This window comes from Aphis gossypii, chromosome 1 (assembly GCF_020184175.1).
Source record: "Aphis gossypii isolate Hap1 chromosome 1, ASM2018417v2, whole genome shotgun sequence".
In the NCBI taxonomy this organism is placed as follows: domain Eukaryota; kingdom Metazoa; phylum Arthropoda; class Insecta; order Hemiptera; family Aphididae; genus Aphis; species Aphis gossypii.
In genome coordinates, this window is record NC_065530.1 from 40666458 (window position 1) to 40688223 (window position 21766).

Below are 21766 nucleotides of genomic sequence, written 5' to 3' on the forward strand. Positions count from 1 at the left end.
TACACCTTTATATAAGTGGGCCAAGTCCCATGGGTTGAAAATCGCTGCTATAGTTGTTTACTATATTTTCATACATTATTGCAAGACTTATACAAATGTTTTTAAATAAGTGTGCTGTATGTCTTGTATTTTAAGGAAATGTTCCATTTTCAACTAATCGCCCAATTGCCCCAGTACAACAATCTTAGGAGCATAAAATTGTCCTTTTATTCAAAAAATAATACATTTATATCCTGTTTAAGTTTTCTGATAATAACATTTGATATCATTTATATTATCATTTAATATTAATATTTAAACAATTAATTTAAAATATCCTCAAAAGTTAGTAATGGAGGTTAAAAAAATATATTTCAGACAGAGTTTGAAACCATAATAAAAGAAATGCATTTTTCAAAGCTACTATTCTACAGTATGATAAAAGAGGTGCCTAAGTTAATATATTTTTTTTATAATCTGGTATTAGCGTTTTAGAAAATGTTTTAATAAAATTATTGAGAATAACGTTATTTTTATGTTATCATAACTGAACATGAATGATAAAATAACTATATATATATATATATATATATTATAGAGAGAGCGTGGATTTCTATGCAATTGCATATATTTTTCCTTTTCGCAGTTTTGGATTTTTGTTAGTAATCTTTACAATTTATAATAACTTAAAGACACTGGCAAAAAATTTTTTTGCATATTTTTACAAAATTTGAAATGTATTGCACACTAAATTTTTAAAAAGAAATGTGTAAAATAATATTTTGTTGAGTAAAAATATTAAGTATATTTTAGCTGGCATTAAATAATAACTAAAATAAAGATAAGATGAATAATCAATGATGATAATCGTTTATGTCTAACTATAATCTTAATTTATCTTGCTGGTTAGTTTCCAACATACCACTCAGTTATGTCGTTTGTCATTTAGCCCATAAATTGTTAATAGGTCGAAAATAAGTAATTCAATTTGCAATAAAATTTGAAAATGGATTTCTTCAACAAACAAAGACACTGAGGTTTTCACTACTGACGGAAAAGTAGTATTTTGCAATCCTAGTGGAAAATGTATTGTTTGTGATTTTAAAAAATCATTTAAAAAATACATAAAATTGTTCAGAAAATTCCCTATTTGTTTTTTTCAATAAGTATTTAAGTAATTAATTATAGTCAATAAATAATTTATTTTTTATTATAAGTTAATTTGTAAACTTTAAATAAATAAAAAAAAATGCTTGCATATTTGTTGTATATTTAGTGCATACAAATCTAAGCTCTATATTATATATATATAAGCTATATATTAGCTCGAAGTATCTGTCTATTTTTGCTTGAAAATGTATAATATATGATAACTTTTAAAAATATAAATAAATAACATAATATTATATTTTAGTCTCAATTTTTTAAGAATTAAATATAATGAATTTTCTTTTAACTTGATAAGTCAGTCTCCAATAATAACAACTAACAAATTAACAATAGGTACCTACATTTTTTTAAAAAACTAAAATTACTATGTCAAATTAATTAAAATATGTTACACTAAGTTACTTTAGTACTTCTATTAATAATAGACTATTGGGAGTTATGAAATAAAATGTTATCAAGACATTAAAAAAAAAAAAAAAAAAAATTAGTTCCAAAATGGTTTATAATAACAAATTATTAAGTTTTATCATACTGGTTAAGTAAATATAGAAATATAAGTTAATGATGATAATTTTACTATAAAACCACTACTCTAAAATAGTCAATAGAATTTATTTGTATTAAAATTAATTAGTTTTAAAAGAATTCCTTTTCAGGCTTTTTCAAACAAACAGTAATACCTACAGCATAAAGATTCAATATATATAAATAGTAGAATAATTAAAATTTATAAAATAGTTAGCCGATTTAGGTAAGCAACAATATTATGAAAAATATCTTTATATTATGATTTATCATAAAATTAGAATACATTGGAATTGTGTTACAATGCATACATAATATTGCACTAATAAATACAAATAATGATAAAGTTTTCCCAAAAATATACATTTGAAGCTTTTGAAGAAATAAATGATTATCGCATTTTAAATAATATATACAATGGAATTGTGTCTCGATTATTAGTGTTTGTGATCGACTGTGCTCCCTCTTTCAAAAATTTGTATGCATCAAAAGTAAAGAAATAGGAGTGTAAACAGTACATAATATTATATTGAGGTATCTAGTATATAGATTAAAATCAATAAAAATAATAATTTATAATACCATGTGTAGTTTGTTATATAAATAGGATTAAAAATTATTTCATATTTTATTCCTGATATACCTACCTATTAAGTACCTATAATCATACTACTTATAGAATTGGCGTTTTAAATGGGCAATGAAATGCACGGGTTCGGCTAGTATATATATATTATATATAAATAAGTGATAAAAAATAATATATTTTAACTATACTTGCCCATAATTAGAGACTCGAAGCCCATGTACAATGCTCACTAAGTTTTTACGGCACTATGTACTTCATAAAAATTTGACACACTTAGGTTAGTAGGTAATAGGAACACTTTAAAATAATTAATTTAGGTCTACAATGAAATATTTTATAAGTAAATATTGAATTTAGAAGCATAAAAGGTTACAAATGTTCAATATCTTGTAATTTTTTCATAAAATTTTCAAGGTTAAAGTTTAAAAAAATAATGTAAAAAATTATAATTTAATGAATTGTTCAAATATTGGATATTATTTTTGAACTACTTCAAAAAACATATTTATTCTATAAAACTTTAAATCATTTTTAGGATTATATGTTAGGTTAGGTTACCTACTTATTAATGTTTAAAACAACAAATTATTTGTTAAATATCCAACTTAAATATTAAATAATATTATGAAAAAATGATTTAAATTACAAAGTTTTAGAGACCTTATCAAACCAATTCTGTTATGGTAAATGCATTGAGTATATACTTGACAGATGACAAATATGAGTGAAATGCCTTTTTAACTCAATAATAGATAATATTGCTAACTCACCATTTGATGATTTTAAGTCTCTGTGGATCAATGATATTGGTGCACCGTTATGCAGATAGTTCATGCCTCTGGCAATTTGAATGGCCCAATCAACAAGTACGTCTGGTCGTATTTTCCTTCCCATCAGAACACGATTAAGCGAACCCCCCCGGGCGTACTCCATAATGAGGCACAGATTTGGAATTTGTAAACAGACGCCCAACATGGACACAATGTTCTCGTTGTCCAGTAACCAAAAGAGGTTGGCCTCCTGTTTGACATTCTTCACTGTCTCACTAATGTCTTCGTCTGGGTCCTGGCGCGCAGCCTTGACAGCCACTTCTTTGTTGTTCCAATAGCCGCGGTAAACCTTGCCAAAACCGCCGACGCCAATGACCTCTTCAAGTTCGAGCTCGCCAAAATCGATTTCGGTGATATGAGCATTGCCCACCACCGTAGTCACATTCTCCAAGATATTGTTCTCAGTGACAAAATTGGCCGGAAATATGCCCACTTTGTCGCCGAGCTTTCCCGTCCACCAGCCCTCGTCGCCGGATATCTTGGCGTCCGTGGACAGCACCTCGACGATGTCGCCTCGCTTGAGGCTAAGCTCGTCCTCGCCCTGTGCCTCATAGTTGTAGATGGCCGTCCACAGTGGCAGGTTGGCGGCGGCCGTCTGGTGCTGGTGATTGGTGGCGTACTTGTTCGTGTAGTACGCCGACGAGGTAGTGGTGTTCGCGTACGCGGCGTTCGAGCCGTGGAACTTTGTGGTCCGAGACGGAGAGTAAGGATTGCGCAAGTTGGGACTTCCGAAACCAGGGCCTAGGTGTTCCATGGACGTCGACGCCGGAGGCATTCGTTACTGCTGCTACCTGATTTCTACAGCGTCACTGCGATGGTCCCGTCCGACGGACACTGACATCATTCTCAGATGCCACCGATCGCGCGATTCGTCATTCGTGTCGTCGTCGCACAGGTACGATATTTTTATTGTTATTATTATTATTGTTGTTAAACGTTAAATTATTATTATTCCGGCTGCAACACATATATTATAATATTTGGTGGTTCACGGTGTTATTATTATTATTATTATTATTATTATTATTATGATCGGCTTATCAATGTTGTTGTAGTCGTACAATCTTGCGTGTGCGCCTTGTCACGTCTCGTCAGTGAAGTCACTACTCACTATTATAAATTTGCCAAGAGCTATTGCCTATTTCCAATGTAATAATAATATGATATTGTTTAATTGTTATAACGTTGGATGTCCGGCGGCTGCAAAACGTTTCGTGGCGGAATTATACTATCCAGTATCCGCTAACGTCACCAATACTCAATTACTCAATGCTCACCACCACTAGAATCATAGATAATAAAATAAAAAATAAGTATCTTCATTATCTACCATGAAAACGCGTCGAATTATAATTTAACGAAAAAATAAACCAAAATAAACATAAAAAACCCGTAAGTACATTAAATGAATATGAAAAATATCAATAATGAGGTGAAAATAATGAAAATACTATAATACCTGTACTTAAGTATTTAATTTTAACGTGAATGTTCGATCGCCATTTTGAATTTTTAAATGCTGTAATCTCTGTTATCTTTTGTTTGATACGAAAATATATAATCAAAAAATAATATAATAATATGTTTATTATTATTTATTAATTATCTAAAAATATCTATTACACTATGATATAATTCAAGGTAAATCCACCTACTATTTTTATTATTTTTTATCGTCGTCGTCATCTTTATTAAAAGTTTTCATTTTCATTTTGTGAAACAATTCCAATTATCAAAATTATTTATAAATATGTAATAAAAGTTAGTTAGATATTTTAATAGTTAAGTATATAAATCTTAAATTACCGAATGTTATGGAAATTACAGAAACACTTTACACTAGTGAAGACACAATTTTATCTCATTATAGACTATAGTACTTACTACTTCATTATATTTTATGCTTTAATCTAAAATCAATAAATCAACCAAAACTGTCATCATTTGTAAATATAAAATAATTATAAAATTATAACATTATAACTTACTATTACTCTCGTTGACGATAGTATAATATCGATAAAATCTATATTTTATCTACATTGTGATTTCGTTTTTAAGTTATATATTATTGTTTTGTAGGACGTATATTATAAGTAGGTACTTACTACTTTATATTATAGTACTTTAGCCTTTAAACATCTTTTCACTATTGCAGTATAATTTATTGTAAGTGTTGCTACATTTAATTATAAATGTGAAGTTGTCTATTTTCATTATTGTAATCATTTAAAACTCGGAAAAAATATTGAAATATCGAACTATGAATGCTGGTGGACTGTGGACAGCAAACTTAGTTTACAAAATGTGGGCAAACTCCCAAGTTCTGACTTCAACTGATTTAGTTATAGTATTAGTGTGAAGTGTCTTCTAAATTAATTATTAATTTATAAATAGGTTATTTTAAAATGTAGGTGTATAATTTATCGAATAAATTTATTAGTAGAATCTTAAAAGAGTCTTAATAATCTTTATTTTTTTTTAATTTTTCTGATTTATTCTTATTTCATTTTTACAGTACTTTTTAAATAATGTTTTTATACCTAACGAGGGTTATAATTTATTTAAAAATATTTTTAAAGCAAATCATGAGAAAAATAAGTTATTTTTATACTGATGTCTTTTAAGAGAAATTATAAATTAAAATCTTATTTACTACTATTGCTTACCTAAAGATTTAATTTCAGTATCAATATTGTGCTTACTACTTTTGTTCTCTGTATTGTATAGCACTTTTTCAATAAAACGGATTAAAAATTAAAATATTTTAAAAGACTATAAGACTTGGTGCTCAAAGCTAGTGATACGTATTTCCTGACAATGGACGATACCAAAGTGATTGCTTCACTCGATACTTTCTACTCTGCGTGCATGGATTTACGGAAACACAACTATGACAGATGCATTGAAAGCTGTACAATAATTTTATCAAAAAACCCTTATGATCAAGTAAGTTATAATTACTTTAATCACCATATAATTGCTATTTTTAATTATTATAATATAAGTTCTGCTTAATGTGAAAGGAACATCAGTACACCAGATATTTATTTTGGTTATATCAACCAATTTATTCTATTAAATAATATTATAATTAAGTAGATGTTCTTACATAAATGTCATAAAATACACCTATAAAGTTTAGATTGACTCCAGTTCTTCTTTTGGGAAGAATGACCATACATATTTTATCATATAAGATGAAAAAATAATCAAAGTAACCATGCAAATACTATATACAACTACTTTATTACTAGTAATATACAAACATCTATAGTAAAATATTATACTATTCATAGTCATCAAACGATTCAACAAGAAAGAAATAGTTAACAGTTATTCCCTTAAGACAGACTAATCAAATATAGACTACACAGAAAACACTGCAAGACTAAGAATAAATGAGAAAATCATAAAAATAATTACTTTAAATAGATGATACCATAAACCATTTATCTCATTTAACTAGGAGTCGAGTCTAGGAATATAAAATTTTATATTTTATGGTATATTTTTAAGATTTTACTTAGTAAACTTCCTAGTAGTTATTGTAATTATAATTTACTTTAGTTTTTCTTGAGTAATTTTTATGTTTTTAACAATGATTCATATAGTTACTATCAAAATTTTAAATGTAAACTTTTTTCTTGTATGATTCCACTCATTTAAATACATTCAATGAAATAGTATAATCTGTTAGAACATTGAACTCTTCCTATATGTATTTGTGCCCATTTTATACTTAATACCTAGGTTTGACTAAGGTTATAGTTCTTAATAATTTTCCAAGTACATTTGGATGTATTTTAATTGTAAGCAAACTTACATAAATTTTATTTCTCAACTTGTATCTAATTCATAAATTATTTTTGTGTGTTTTAACTGTTTTAAGGCAGCGTGGGCTTTAAAAATGCGTGCATTAACTGAGCAACTGTCCATTGATGATATTGAAGCAGAAGAAGAAGGCATTGCTGATTCTTACTTTAACTCAGATGCAATAGCTGAAAATGCTAGAGTAGGTACATCTTTAAGAACAGCACAAGACACTAGTAACCAAAGGTAAGAGTGTATCAGTTTCATTTTCTAATGTTTAGTTAATTCATAAAGTTAACTTAAAATTAAAATTAAAACTGAATAATTTTCTATTGTTTATTTGTAGGCCTCGGACAGTTGGTGGAAGACCCTTAAGTGGTATAGTTCGTCCATCAACTTCATCTGCTGGTGGCAATAATTTACAATTGGCTTTGAAGACACCACGCACTGTTGGTTCCTCAAGACCATTGACTTCTCAAACAGCTAGAAACATACGCCTTGGTACTGCGTCAATGGTCTCTCAAATTGATGGTCCTTTTATTAATATATCTCGTTTAAATTTTCCTAAATATGCATCTGATAAACAACTTTCAAAATTGTTATTCAACTATATCTACTATCAACAGAATGATATTAGAAATGTAAGGGTATATGAATGGCTGTTTAATGTTTTAGTTATTAATGTTAAAATGTATTTGTATGTATTTTGAATACTTAATTTAGGCATTAGACTTTGCTGTGGAAGCAACTAAATTTTGCAACTTTAAGGACCCTTGGTGGAAAGTGCAGTTGGGCAAATGTTACGTAATGTTAGGATTACTACGAGATGGGGAGGCACAGTTTAGATCTGCTTTACAACATGGGCCTAATATTGAAGTATTCTTACGTCTTTCTCGATTATTTATTCGCCTTGACCAGCCTTTAAGTTCGTTAGACATTTGTCAGAAAGCCATGTCTTGGTTTCCGCATGAAGTTACATTACTTATAGAGATTGCTAGGTATAACGAAAAATAATTGTAATTTTATTTTTTTTTTATTATATTTCTGGCACATGTGATTTCATCAACGTCCACGGAAGTAGTATCAGCACTTTATTTTTATAATGTATTATAGATGATATTTTTTTTCACATTGCTATTACACAGCCAAACACATTCAATTCTGCTGACTAAATATAAAGCAAATTTGTATAAAATTGCACAAGGGAGGCCCCTATCATTGTAGAAATTAAATTAGTATACTTTTTAATTTTAATTTATATTTAATTCAGCTTTATAATTAATGTGCAATAGTTATATTGCCTTATACACATACCACTAATATTATAGTTAACAATTTGTTAAGTAATTATTACTTATTTAAAAAAATTATATTTAGGTTTGTATTTTGTTTCAGAATATTTGAAGGTCTAAATAATATACCAATGTCAGTTAAATACTACAGAGATATACTTGAATTAGATGCTACAGATATGGAATCTATTGCATGTATTGGATTACATCATTTTTATTCTGATCAGCCTGAGGTAGCCCTAAGATATTATAGGTAGGATAACTAGGTGTTAAATAAAATTTTTTTTTTTTTGATATTTTCTTTTGTGTTTAAGTTAAAATTTAAAACCTTAATAATATTGTTGTTTCATACAGGAGACTGCTACAAATGGGTTTATACAATGCTGAGCTCTTTAATAACCTAGGACTGTGCTCATTCTATGCCCAACAATTTGATGTGGTTACTGCCTGTTTTGAAAATGCATTAAGATTAGCGTTGGATGATAATGCAGCTGACGTCTGGTACAATATCAGTCATGTGGCAATTGTATGCATCTATATGAAATGTCTATTAATAAGAATAGTTTTTAATATTATGCATTTTTCAGGGTTTTGGAGATTTAGATATAGCTGAGCACAGTTTGCATTTAACATTATCTTTAAATAGTTCCCATGGTGCAGCTCTAAATAACTTAGCTGTATTACAGTGGCGTAAAAACAATGTGTCTCAGGCTGAATCCTTGTTAAACTCTGCAATAGCAGCTGAAGATCATCTTTATGAACCACATTATAACAGAGCTTTACTAGCTCAAGAGGTAATGACTCAGTGCTTAAGCTACATAAATAAACTGTGTTAAGTTAAACTTAAAAATCTCAAATAAGGGTTTTGAATAAAAATTTAAACCATTTACATTTTTTTAGATTAAATTTTAGTAGAACAATAATAAGAAACAACATTTTTGAATTTTATATTACATTACTCAAACTTATATTTTGTATACTATTACTTTAACTTAATTATGTTTTAACTGATATTTAAAAATATTGATTAATCTTAAAACATAAATGAAATATATCTATGATAGATTGGATTGTTGAACTTTTCTTGGATAAAAGCTCTTTTACACAAAAGAAAACATCAAATAATATGAATGTAATATATCTTTTGTAGTATATTAAAGAAATATTTAAATTAAATAAGATATTATGTAAATATTAAATAATTTATAACAATACATTATATTACTAAATAGTAAATTAATAATATTTTCTTTTTCCAGGAAGGTGATCACCAAACAAGTTATGCTATGGTAAAGAAGTCGCTTTCAATATATCCTAATCATTACAATTCTAGAGATATTTTAAACGAATTAAAAAAATATTTTTCTAGTCTTTAAAAATGAATAGTTTAGTCTATAATTTATTAATTAATTGTATAGTTGTATCTCTTTGGTCAAATCTTTAACATGTAATTAAGGATGACATTATAATTAAATATTATCTATCAGGTAACATTTTTTTTTTTACTTATAAACAAACTGGTTGAAATAAATATATATGTTTTTTTTTTTTTTTGCTTTGTAACATTTTTGTTGAAATCGTCTAATATAGAGTGAATTAATAATTGGTCGTTTTGGATTAAGATATGTTACAATCCGATATTAATTCCCTTTTTTGCTGCTATGGGCAAAAATTCTCCTTGTAAGTATGGATTAAAAGCCTGTAAAAACAAAAGTTCTATTATATTATGTTAACTATTAAATAATATTTCTGTAGTGTCTATGAATAATTAGCATTATTAGTGGAACTAGAAAACCAGAAGGGATAAACTAACCTTTTTAACATGGAATTTTTTTGCAACCGAACTTTTATGTTCATCATCTACCTGTAAGGATTAAATGCAATGTTGTAACATCTTAAATACAATATATTATTGAATAAATATTCAAAATACCTGAAATGTTCTTACAAGTTCATCCACGTCAACATTGTGTTTGTTGCCAGTATTTGATCTTGCACAGTCAAACATGTGTTCAGAATCACACATACATTCTTGAGATTCCTGATAGTCTCGACTGAACGCTGCCGTATTTTCAAAATCCGTTATACAACCGTCCTCATCTAAAAGCATAAAATTACTGGTTCTTTGAGACAATGTTTAATAACTAATTATTTGTTGATATTTTATCATTTTTTATTAATGTGAAGATTAATTTAAGTGTTTACTGATACATTAACTTTTGTGTTAAGATCCTTTTGACAGATTCCCTTACATAACATCCTACCAAAGAGGGTGGTGGACTTTCTAAGGTATTGTATTGATTTTTGGATAATGTAGTACTTATTATATTTAGAGTAATAGAGCATTATTTTGCTGTAATAATTCTGTATTGTGCTGCTATAGGCTATAACCATACAACATAGCAAATTTGTGTTCAAGGGACCAATTGTATGCTGTTACTGCTGTTAGTTTTAATATCAGAGTGAATAAAATAAAAGTTAAAGATAAGTATATTTTCTCTACTTGAACCTTGGATTTATTTTTCAATATTTCAATTTTACGAGATAATATGAGCATACTAAATATTACAAGTTAAAAATGCTCATACCTAGTTTAAAAATTTAAATATTGAAAATAATCAAGGCTTAAACACAAATAATATTTTTACCTTTAACTTTTATTATGGATCAATTCACTCTTATATTAAAGTTAACAACATAAAATCCAACATTGGTTCTACTGAGCTGAAAGCAAATTTTCTATAATGTACATTTGTTAGACACGCTTTTTGAAATTGTTTCGTTTGATAACTATTTTCTTATTCTTAACTATATAATTTAATAGAAAATACCTGAATTTTTTGTAACTTAAATTATTTATTTGTATTCAAAGACTAAGCCCATTTAATTTTTAATAAATAAATAAGTTAGTACTATTAATACTCTAAAATCAACATAAGATCTTCAAGCCTCTCTTGACATTACATACAACTATACAAGTCAATACAACATACACATCATCAAACTTACTCTATTCATTTTAAAAGTGCAGTATTATTACTTTGGTTCAAAAATTGTTTCTAAAAACATTTTCTTGAAATTTCTATAAAAAATTGTATAAAATATATTTATAAAACTAATTTAGATATAAATACTAACTACTATAATATTTCAATTAAAAGTTTAAACTTCGTTATTTATTATTGAAATTAAAGTTTTTATTGTTACCTACTGGCTACTAATCTTAAACTGAGTTTAATACTTTAGTAAAATACATTATGAATAGATACACTTACCAGTGTATCCCACCGGACACGGGTTGGGCGGATTGCAGTAGGCCGGCAGCGCTGCGTCGGTTTTCACTTCATTTTTGTTTCTTGTCGGACTATCTGGGTTCAGAGTCTGCACCCCCTCGCCAGCACCGCCTGCAGCATGTATACGGGAAAAACAAAGGTAATTATACGATATTGTTACAGACAAAGGTGGGTATTGTTATTAACTAAAGTTAAAAAGTTATAAATTATTAGTTTATAATTGATTTATTACCTACCTACCAAAACCAAATATAAAATATATTGAACTACAAAACTGCGTAGGTAACTATTTCGGTAAGGGAATTTTAAAATTTATTTATATTACTACAATAGTAATTTATTTTTCTATTATTCGTAAAGTACCTATGTTGAACTTATGTTTGACAACAACGCTGTACCGTTGTACCTATACATACATTACATATTGTTAACTATTATTATATCATATCTGATATATAAGCCTATGTTGTAACGGTGTGAATAGATATTCATGGTATAAATAACTTGAAATGTATTTAATTATTAAAAATATGTCTATGTATAAAACATAGTTTGAACATTGAAGTAACCGTGGAATGTTTCGAGTTATATAATTAATATTCGAATGAAAATAATAAAAAACGATCAAGAAAAAATATTTATTAATTATTGTTTACTGAACAATGTTCAGGTAAGTTTAATTATCAATTGTCAAAATTTGAATTTCAATCGCTCATCAAAAATAGATTATCTTTACGATAATTTTTTTTTTTTTAATCTCAAAACTTAAGAAGAATCTTGTATTCATTTTTTAAGTTTAAAATTTTAAAAACTAAAACAAAACATTTTATGAGTTTTTAATTATTATACAATTTTTATATTCTTAACGATTTTCGTTAATATTCAAACTTTATCTAAACGTTTCTAAAAATAATGAAAATTGTAGGTAACTTTATGTAGTTTTAATACTTTTTAATTTTTGTAAAAATAACTTATAAGTTATTTATAACATAATAAACTTTGGATTTAAATATCAAGTTTCTTACTGTTAAATTAAAACTTTTATAAATTTAAAAAAACTAAAAAAAGTCGAAAGTTTCAAATATCTATAAGTAACAACAAAGAGCAAAAATAATTGTCTAGAAAATGGTTATGTACATTTTTGATGAAAATTTATATTAGTTTGTAAGTTTATGTCAAGTCATATATTTTATAAATAATATTAATTTCACTACAATAAAAACAAAATCGATTTTTTCAAGAACTCACGTCTTATACGTAAATATCTATTCTCATTTTCTCCAATTTTATATCTATTAAATTTTAATAATCATGTGTATCAATTAAGTCTTTAGTAAGTTTTGTTTTCAATTAGAAACCACCTCAAAATTGAAGGTTATACAAAAATATACACACAACGAAAAACACTTAAACCGATACATAATATATTAATCGCTTCTCTTGGAATCAAAAAACACAAATTTTAATGTTCAGGTTTTTATGCCTATAGTACCTACCTATAGTTACCACAAATTGTACATAGCATAATAAAATACTACCAAAATCAAGATACTATAATTAATATAACAAATGATAATGGAATGACGTTTTACGAGGTTTATTTTCAATTTTTTTACACGTTTAACCGTGTAAGCTTTATTATTTACTTATAAGTTATAAAGCCATATAGGTAGTAGTAGTGTTTATTCATTCTAAGAGTCTGTACTACCGGCTTTAGTCATCCAGTCGTATAGCACTCGTAACACAAGTAGAAAGAAAACGAACATTGCACATACCGCTCACGTATTTCGCTCCCCACAGCGTGCCGTGCTGCACGTACTCGTTGTCCCGGATCGACGGCACCGCGTTCCGGCCGTCCGCGCCCGCGTCGTCGTAGTCGGCCCCGATAGGTTCGCGTTCGGTGGTCTTCATCCGCGGCCCGTACCTGGCCGCCGCGTCGTACTTGCCACCGTCCATCTCCGACTTGACGATGTCCTTTTCCAGTTGGTTGATGACGTTCTCCAACAGTTTACTCCTGACGTACTCAGAGTCCTGCGGAATTATCACTCGTCACGTTACGTGTTTATAAGGAGGAAATGAAAACGTCATAGCGGACGCACGAAAAAAATGTATTACAATAATAAAATTATAACGATAAAATAATTGTCGATAATATTGATCAGTTTACGACTACTCGTCGTGTGTTTAAAAATTGTATTATATTTAAAATTTACTCAAACTTCTCCTATAGGATTGAGTATCCATAAGAGTGCAATGGGACGTATATACTTCAATACAGTATATAATATTATTAAGTAGGTATAATAAAACGTATGTAATCTGTCATGTGAAAAAATGTACGAAAGTACACGAGAAACGGTTACCAATGAATATATTACTTTTTATTATGTATTTATCATTTTTATCTAATTCACTTCCTATGTGTTTAATACATTTGATAAATATATTTATAGCATTATTTATCTATTACTAAAAACAATAACAATATTTAGGTGTATATTTTATAATAATTATTGCAACCAGCGATTCGAAATTGTAAATTTATCCAAACCTATAAGATTTGTTTGTTGCTTTGTTAGACAATTATTTAGATGAATCCCGTTTAATATATAAATTATTGATAAATTTATGAATCTAACCTAATTTTAAGTTTGATTTAATTCAATATTCTTGACTTTTCTTATTGCTGAGAATAACCTTTATTCATACATCGCAGAGTCGATCGAAATTATTTATGATAATGAAAACAATTTCTGTTGTATCTACTCAAAAAATATTTTTTTGAAAATACATCATGCATTATTATTTTAATTTTATAAAATAATTTCTACAAACCACGTTTATTAAATATTAGGTAATTAATGAAAGTTTTAATACATCAAGTATAATACACAATATGTTTGAAGGGCTAATCCTTTCCAAGCCCTCTTCCTCGAATTGCTCAAATGAATTTATTTTTTGGTAGACCATAAGCTCTACCGTCATTTCAACAAAAGCTATTTGAATCTAGCATTAATTTTGAATGAAATATTCATTAAATTCAATTTAAAATAGGTAAATTATATTTCATTACTATATATAGGTACTTGTATCTATTTGAAATTTTTGATGGATTTTGAAGGTGTATCACACAATTCACAAGACACACATATAGTCATTGATCGGAATTACTGTTTTGTTCTTTATCAATATTTTGTAGTTTTATACTTTCATATAGAGGTAAAACACTTAACACGTTTTAATATTGAATAATTAAAACGAAAATTTATAACTATATAGGTTCCTCCGCCGTTTATATCGATCATTACTGACTAGAGGTGTAAATATTAAATGGCTATCACATTACAAATGACGAATTTAGAAACCAATTTTAGAATTTTTTATTTTTAATACAATTATCTACTAGCAATCTAGCTCCAGCTGGGCTAAACAAGAAGCTTAATGCGGATAAAAGACAAAAGTAATAATTAATATTCATGAATATAACAAAATTAAGAAGTTCCCAACTGAAATAGTTTGTTGTGAGATATTTTCAGAAATGGAAAAAAATTCATATTAATAACTTATAATAACTTGTAGGTAAATTCGAATTATAATTATGATAACCATCTTAAAATCGTATAATATGAATAATGTGACATTCGTGTATCGTTATTATACGATTAAACTACTATTTTTCAGTTTGATTGATTATGAATTATGCAATGTAAATTGTATTGTATTTATTGGCACAATGGTTCCTGCATGTTTATTTAAATATACTTTCCTCTATAGATATGTACCAGTGCTAGGCACCAGCAATCAAACTGTTTTCTAGTGTTTCAGTCCAAAATACACAATGTGAATGGATCAATCTGTTAAAATTATTATCGCATAATAAAAAAAAATATATACTTATAAAATAATGATCATAATAATATGCCTTTACATTGATTAAATACAACCAAATTTCAATTAATTATTATAATAAACATTGTGAAGACTTTTATAGTTAATAAAAGCTGTTGCGATATTTAGGTTAAATTTTTTATGTTCAACATAAGTTATTTTATATTATGAAAAACCCACATTTAAAAAAGTTCATTAAAAATTGTAATTACTCAAGTATGTACACGTATAATAAGTCATAATGATATATGGTTGGCTGCTCTTACACCACAAAATGTCCGTAATACATTTCATTGTCGGAAAAACAGACTTTATTTTGACAAAAGGTTGACAAGTAAATAATGGACTTTTTGATGCTTGTTTTTTTTTACAAAAATAAACCGTAAATAAAAGACTGTTATGCAAGGTAGTCTAATACATTTTAGGAAAACATAAATTCTATTTATATAATATTATATTTTAAGGTTTATAATGTTTATATAATAGTATAATACAATGTTGTATGTAGTCTATTGTGTATACTGTATACATAAACGTCATAAACACATTATACCTACAACTGACGTACACATCACCTTTAATTTTAAAGTACCTTAATGGTATTCAGTATAATTAAAATAGAGCAAATACTATCCACGTTATATACATATTTATGTAAGTATATAACTATATCTGTTTAATATTTATTACATTTTTAATCCCATATAATAAATTAGGTAGGTATATGAGTTCTAATTTTATAATTTTTCAAATTATGTACAATGAAATGTTGTACTACATACGAACTGCGATGTATGAATATTTGACAGTTAAAGCTCCTTTACTTTTACAATAACGAAAAAGGTATCATTTTTTATTTTTAATTTGAAGCTGTGATGTAACGAGCTTATGAATTATAACACAATATATTATAACTGATGCCATTTAACAATATTTTAAGAAAAAAAATATTTTTTCATCCAATATGTGTACTGGTTGTCTATATGCTGTAAAATATAATATTATCATAAAACCTTTAATGTCAATTCATAAGCCCCATAGAACTACCGTTAATTTGACAAAAAATAATACGGGTTTGCAATAGGAAAACTCTGACTTCTGTTATTATGCTTGGTCGTGACAGCTACGCTTATATTTATTTTTTTGTGTTTAGGTTCGCGCCGCTACCGCCATCCTGAATCGTAGGCACTAGGCAGTATTATAGAATATTATATAGACAGCACTTACCATCACTTACGTATCGTACGATTGACGTTTTTTAAATTTCTTGTATTATTATTGCGACACTGTAGATTATTGTATTCATATTAAATTTCAAGTACTAAATCGAAATTTCAAACATTTTTTTTTCTATATTCTTGGAGCCAGATGATCTCTACGTACCTAGATAGAATTTCCATTTGAACTTATTTCGACGAGCATTTAAAATTATTTAACATGTTAAATTCGAATTAGATATAAGTATACATAATTAAACATTGAATCTTATACGCTCAAATATAATGTTATGTTTTTCGAGAGATGGTGGTGCGCTAGTGGGGGTCAAATGTCCACGTGTCAGTACGTCATTAGTCAATAATGACCGGGGTAGGTACCGGACGGTAGACAATGGCATTAACGAAAATTTGTATCACCGAAACACCCTGCCGTATACAGTGTTAATTGCTAATTGTGTAGAGGTTACCTACATGCTTTATGTTTTTTTATGCAATGTTTATTTATTCACGCACGTGATTCACAGGTATTCCACGTGTAACCTCGGTTGTGTGGCGTACATAAGCAATACTGCACATAAAATTATATGGGGTTTTTTCTGTGGTGTTTTTCTTTTAGATTTCGAACCTTTCGTAAAACGTCTGTTTGCATATGGACTTATATAGTCTAATTATTGTGCAAGATATACGCGTATATCCGCGGGCGATAATAAGTTTTAACTAGATACAGTATTTTTAGCATCAAGGCTGGTTTTAAACTTATTAAAGGCCGAAGGTAAAAGATTGCAAACTTTTCTCTTGTTGGCTGATTTTAATTAAATAATACATTCGTGAAAATTAATACATTTTGAGAGCTGTTGAGTGCAATATACGTATATTTGAAACTACGAAAGTCGATAGTCATCAGTTATATGCGTCACAGCACATTAATTTATGCCTTGAAATAATTGATTATGCAGTATCTATCGGTAGGTATATAGTTTTGTACTTCTAAAAATCAACATTTTTATTTCGGAATACCAATATGTTTTTTTAGACATATAATTAAGACCTTAAGTTAAACTTTCCTATATTTTTGGACAAGATGCCTCTAAAATATATGTAGATACTGCAGTGCCTTAATGCTCTCCGTCAAGTCTAATCCTGGTTTTCAGTACCTAATCATACACGATTTCATTATTATTGTGACTATAATAAAATACTATAAATGAGGATGAGTCTAAAACCACGAAAAGAAATGTTTTACATTTAATCACCTTTTCACTGTCATTTACACTGATTTTGAAATATTTAAACATAATATTTTACGTACAATAATTTAATAAAATATGTGATGAGTGTGCACCTATATCATATTTTTACATATATATATATAGTTTAGAGAATATTTTTGTTTTTTGTACATTAAATTAGAAGAAAAAAAAACAATCCATTTATGATTTTTCCCCTTCTCGCTAATCGAATGCATGACCGTAGGTATCTAACTCGTCTTGCTATTTTCTTAACTAACACATTGTACATATTGAGCACATTATTATAATATAATATTATTAATGACGGGTACTCACTTTTATATTTTCCGAGTACTTGCCAAACGCGATGACATACACGGGCGCCAAAGCAATGCACAGTATGATAACGTTTGTCGCCATAATTGTGGAGCTTTTCGTATGCCTGGAAAATGGATGGAAACGGAGATGAAAACGGACAGATGGTAGTTATGGGTAAGTACACGCGTACACTGCGAGCGGGCGTACTGCACCGTATGACGACGATGATGTAATATATAAATGTGTGCGAATGTAAATATGTATCTATATAATATATATATATCTAAGCAGTATGTATATATATCGACGGCGTGACGACGACTCGCGAGTAAGGCGCGCCGCGGTGGTGATTTTGGATACGAGTGGTTTTTTCCACGATTTTCTCTCGATCGAGTCGATCGTCCTTACCCGCGACGACAATACCCAACGACGACCTTCCGCTCGTTACTACGTATGCGCGCGATTAAACATTAAATAACATTCGCGCGTCGTGTAAAAATATCAAACCCTCCGCCAATACATTATATTTAATATGTGTACATACATGTTATATGCTAATCGCTATATTATTATTTTTTTTTTTTTTACTATATACAGATCGCGGGCGCCCGCAGCTGATGCAGTCCGCGATGTTCCTGCGTACACCGGCCCGAGGAAATGCACTCGCGACGCGCTGCAGTAGGTATAATATTCCGTGCAAAATTTTACGATGTTCAAAAAAATAGTGTATTATTATTGTACTCGTTATTTACAACCGTGTAAAATGTTCGCGTCACGTAGTGCTCGTGTGTCGACACGATACGATCGCAGGCTATATACATTCAATACACACGTCATGCAATGCAAAACAAAAATATCGCCGTAAAACTTATTGTTGTGTGCTATAATATTATAAATTATTATTTATATATATATGTGTATAGATACCGTCCAACTCGGAAACTACCCTTACGGCCGGACGGACCGATGCAGCTGTCGATTCACTATCTTTTCCGGGCCGTATTGGAAAACCGCGAATGACGTTGTTTTAATGCATCGTTGCTAATCGCGTCCGTAGATCATTAACCGTATTTATACAAAATGGAAAGGTGTACTAAACTAATAACGATTATAACTACTGGGTATGTCGGAGATCGCGGCGAACGTTCCGTTCGTCCCGTGCAGACGTACGAACTGTTTTATTTATTTCTAACTGTAACGTACATTATTGCGACGTGTTGTTTTATCGTCCGTATCGTGGATTAGTTTTCACCGTTTTTTAAATTACCTTTTTCAACGATATGACCCGCATATATGTGTATCCACTCCGTGTTCCACAGGTAGACGACGTGTCGGCGGGGTGGCAAGTCGTGTGTGCGGCGGATCAATAGGCGCGGCCGCCGGCGACGTGTATGTGTGGCGTTTGGCGTGCGCGACGTATAGCGCCGTATTATTATTATTATTACTATTACGGACCCCGTCGGAAAACTCGGCGGCGACGGCGACCGAGCTAAGACCACGAGGCACCCCGACGAGAAAACGCGCCCGGTGACTGACCGTGGCGGAAAACGTTATATATTTATTTCATCACGCGAATAACGCGCTATTTCCTTTTTATTCCTCTCGCAATAATATAATTTATAGCCGTCTGTCCCGTGGTGACGTTGGTTCAGACGATGTTCGAAATCGTGGCAGCGCTCTGGGTGTATATAAAAGTATATTTTAATGACAAAGTATAAATGCATAATTCTATAGCAACGGTACAAGTACCCATTGATTCAGGTCTATATATAGAGAGGATAATAAAGAATATCAGCTCTACTGAAGGGGAGGCAAATGCCGATTTCACCCGCAACCCGTCCGAGGACGTCGCTAACCTAACAGTATATAAATATATATAACTAAATTATTGCAGCAAACGTTCAGCCAGGCAGGAAATGGAAATTCGAATTTGAAAATATTGCTGCGTGGCAATATAATGTATCATAAGAGAAAATGATTTATAGTTGAATAATTAACACTTATATTTTATTTGCATTGCTAATATGTATTATAACTATAAGAAAACGTCTAGAAAAGAGTCAAGTGATGAAACGATTGCACTGCAATCACATCAGTCGTTATTTGAACTGGTGTTACGAATTATTACATATATTTTATAGCTTACAAAATATTATTAATTTATACATAGTATGCCATTTACATAAAATGTCCTTCATGAACATTTTACTAAATCTCAAATTAAACATTTGATTTTATAAATCAATAACTAAATATACTAAATTATATTTTATAATACTTATTATGTGCAAACAAAAGGCAAACAAAAAAATTCAGACAATTTCAAATACCTATAAATAGCACAAAATAAGCAAAATAATTTTTGAAACGATATATTATCTAGAAAATAATAATAATTTTGGTGAAAATTAAAATTCTCTATACGGATTTTTTGACAAGTACTTAGAATTATTATTTTTTTACCACCCATGTAAAAACTATAATCAATTTTTCACAGAAACTACTATAAAAGCGAAGATTATAAAATATTTTTATTGCTCCAAAAATTGATAATAACATTCACTAAAAACATTTTAAATTTTTATGAATACCAACTCATTTAAACGTTAAAATGGGGATGAACTTTCTTGGTAAATCACCTTATATGTAACCATAATTATATGTTATTACTGCTATAATGATTTAAAGATTACATTTTCGATAATTTTATTGAACGTGTAAAGATAGAATAAAATATATTATACGTAGTCATAAAAACCAAATTTTGAAGAAAAAGCTAAAAAGGTTATTTAAATATTTCCAATGAAAAATACGCCCTCAATAATATAAATATTTTAAATCGAGATAGTAAGTATAGGTAGTAACTATTGAGTTTATTATTTATTAACCATAATATTATATTATCTATTTAGTATTTGGTGTGTATATATTGTATAAACAGAGTAAACAGTAATTTAAATGTAACGTAGGTAACAAAACCAATGATAATAATAATATTAAAACTATATGCAACCGTATAGTAATGCCTATTCCTATTCCCAGTGCTGTAAAATATTTGAATAAAAGTATTTAAATAAAATTATTCAAATACTTTTTTAAATATTTTCAACATTAATTATTTTCAATGGTATTTTAACTACTTTTCTTTTGTATTAAATATTTATTTATATTGAATACTTTCGTTTTTTTTTCGAACATTTTATTTTTATTCGAAATATTTGGTTGGAAAATATTATTGCCAACTGGCAACTACAATAATATTGAATAATAGTTTTATTTAGTAGGTATTCTGTATTTTTTACTTATGTTATCGGAAACCCGAATGTTTGTAAAAACAAAGTTTATCGACGAAAATTTTGAAAACACAATGTTTTTAAAATGTAACAATAACAATATAACATATTTTATTTGATGAATAAATAAAAAAAAAATGATTTTAAACCTACTATGTCTATGTGTCTATATATTACGTTAGTTACAAATAAACAACTTAACAAACCAAAAGTATTTGAAAAGTATTCCAAATTATTTTTAAGGCATTTGAGTAGTATTTTAAATACTATACAGTTAAAATGAGTAGTATCTAAAATACTCGAAAAAAGTGTATTTGAATTTGAGTATTG

At 28.6% G+C, this 21766-nt stretch overlaps 3 protein-coding genes across 9 annotated transcripts in view; 1 reads left to right on the plus strand and 2 right to left on the minus strand.

Annotated features, from left to right (window-relative positions):
- The window catches only part of LOC114120563 (mitogen-activated protein kinase kinase kinase 11), a 30357-nt gene extending 26200 nt beyond the window's left edge, over nt 1-4157 (minus strand). For all 3 annotated transcript variants that reach the window (XM_027982500.2, XM_027982501.2, XM_027982499.2), the window contains exon 1: nt 3034-4157. In XM_027982500.2, the coding sequence (XP_027838301.1) occupies nt 3034-3868 (835 nt within the window). In that variant the 5' untranslated portion in view covers nt 3869-4157. The remainder of the gene's footprint in view (nt 1-3033) is intronic.
- A 183-nt stretch (nt 4158-4340) lies between these two features.
- On the plus strand, nt 4341-9801 carry LOC114120565 (tetratricopeptide repeat protein 8). 2 transcript variants are annotated; one of them, XM_027982506.2, is made up of 9 exons: nt 4341-4485; nt 5824-6042; nt 6986-7152; nt 7253-7547; nt 7630-7904; nt 8302-8451; nt 8553-8724; nt 8786-8992; nt 9458-9801. In XM_027982506.2, the coding sequence occupies exons 2-9, from the start codon at nt 5914-5916 to the stop codon at nt 9572-9574; spliced, it is 1512 nt and encodes a 503-aa protein (XP_027838307.1). In that variant the 5' UTR covers nt 4341-4485; nt 5824-5913; the 3' UTR covers nt 9575-9801. The 2 variants fall into 2 exon arrangements, with proteins under 2 accessions (XP_027838307.1, XP_027838309.1); XM_027982508.2 differs by lacking the exon at nt 4341-4485 and adding an exon at nt 4658-4734.
- Nucleotides 9326-19579, minus strand: LOC114120566 (neuroendocrine protein 7B2). 4 transcript variants are annotated; one of them, XM_027982511.2, is made up of 7 exons: nt 19411-19579; nt 18162-18267; nt 13267-13522; nt 11474-11602; nt 10147-10298; nt 10012-10062; nt 9326-9897 (listed from the first exon to the last, which is right to left on the minus strand). In XM_027982511.2, exons 2-7 carry the CDS (start codon nt 18243-18245, stop codon nt 9826-9828), a joined length of 744 nt encoding a protein of 247 aa, XP_027838312.1. In that variant the 5' UTR covers nt 18246-18267; nt 19411-19579; the 3' UTR covers nt 9326-9825. The 4 variants fall into 4 exon arrangements, with proteins under 4 accessions (XP_027838312.1, XP_027838310.1, XP_027838311.1 ...); XM_027982509.2 differs by having other exon boundaries at nt 10132-10298; XM_027982510.2 differs by having other exon boundaries at nt 10132-10298; nt 19071-19576.
- Between the last annotated feature and the right edge of the window lie 2187 nt (nt 19580-21766).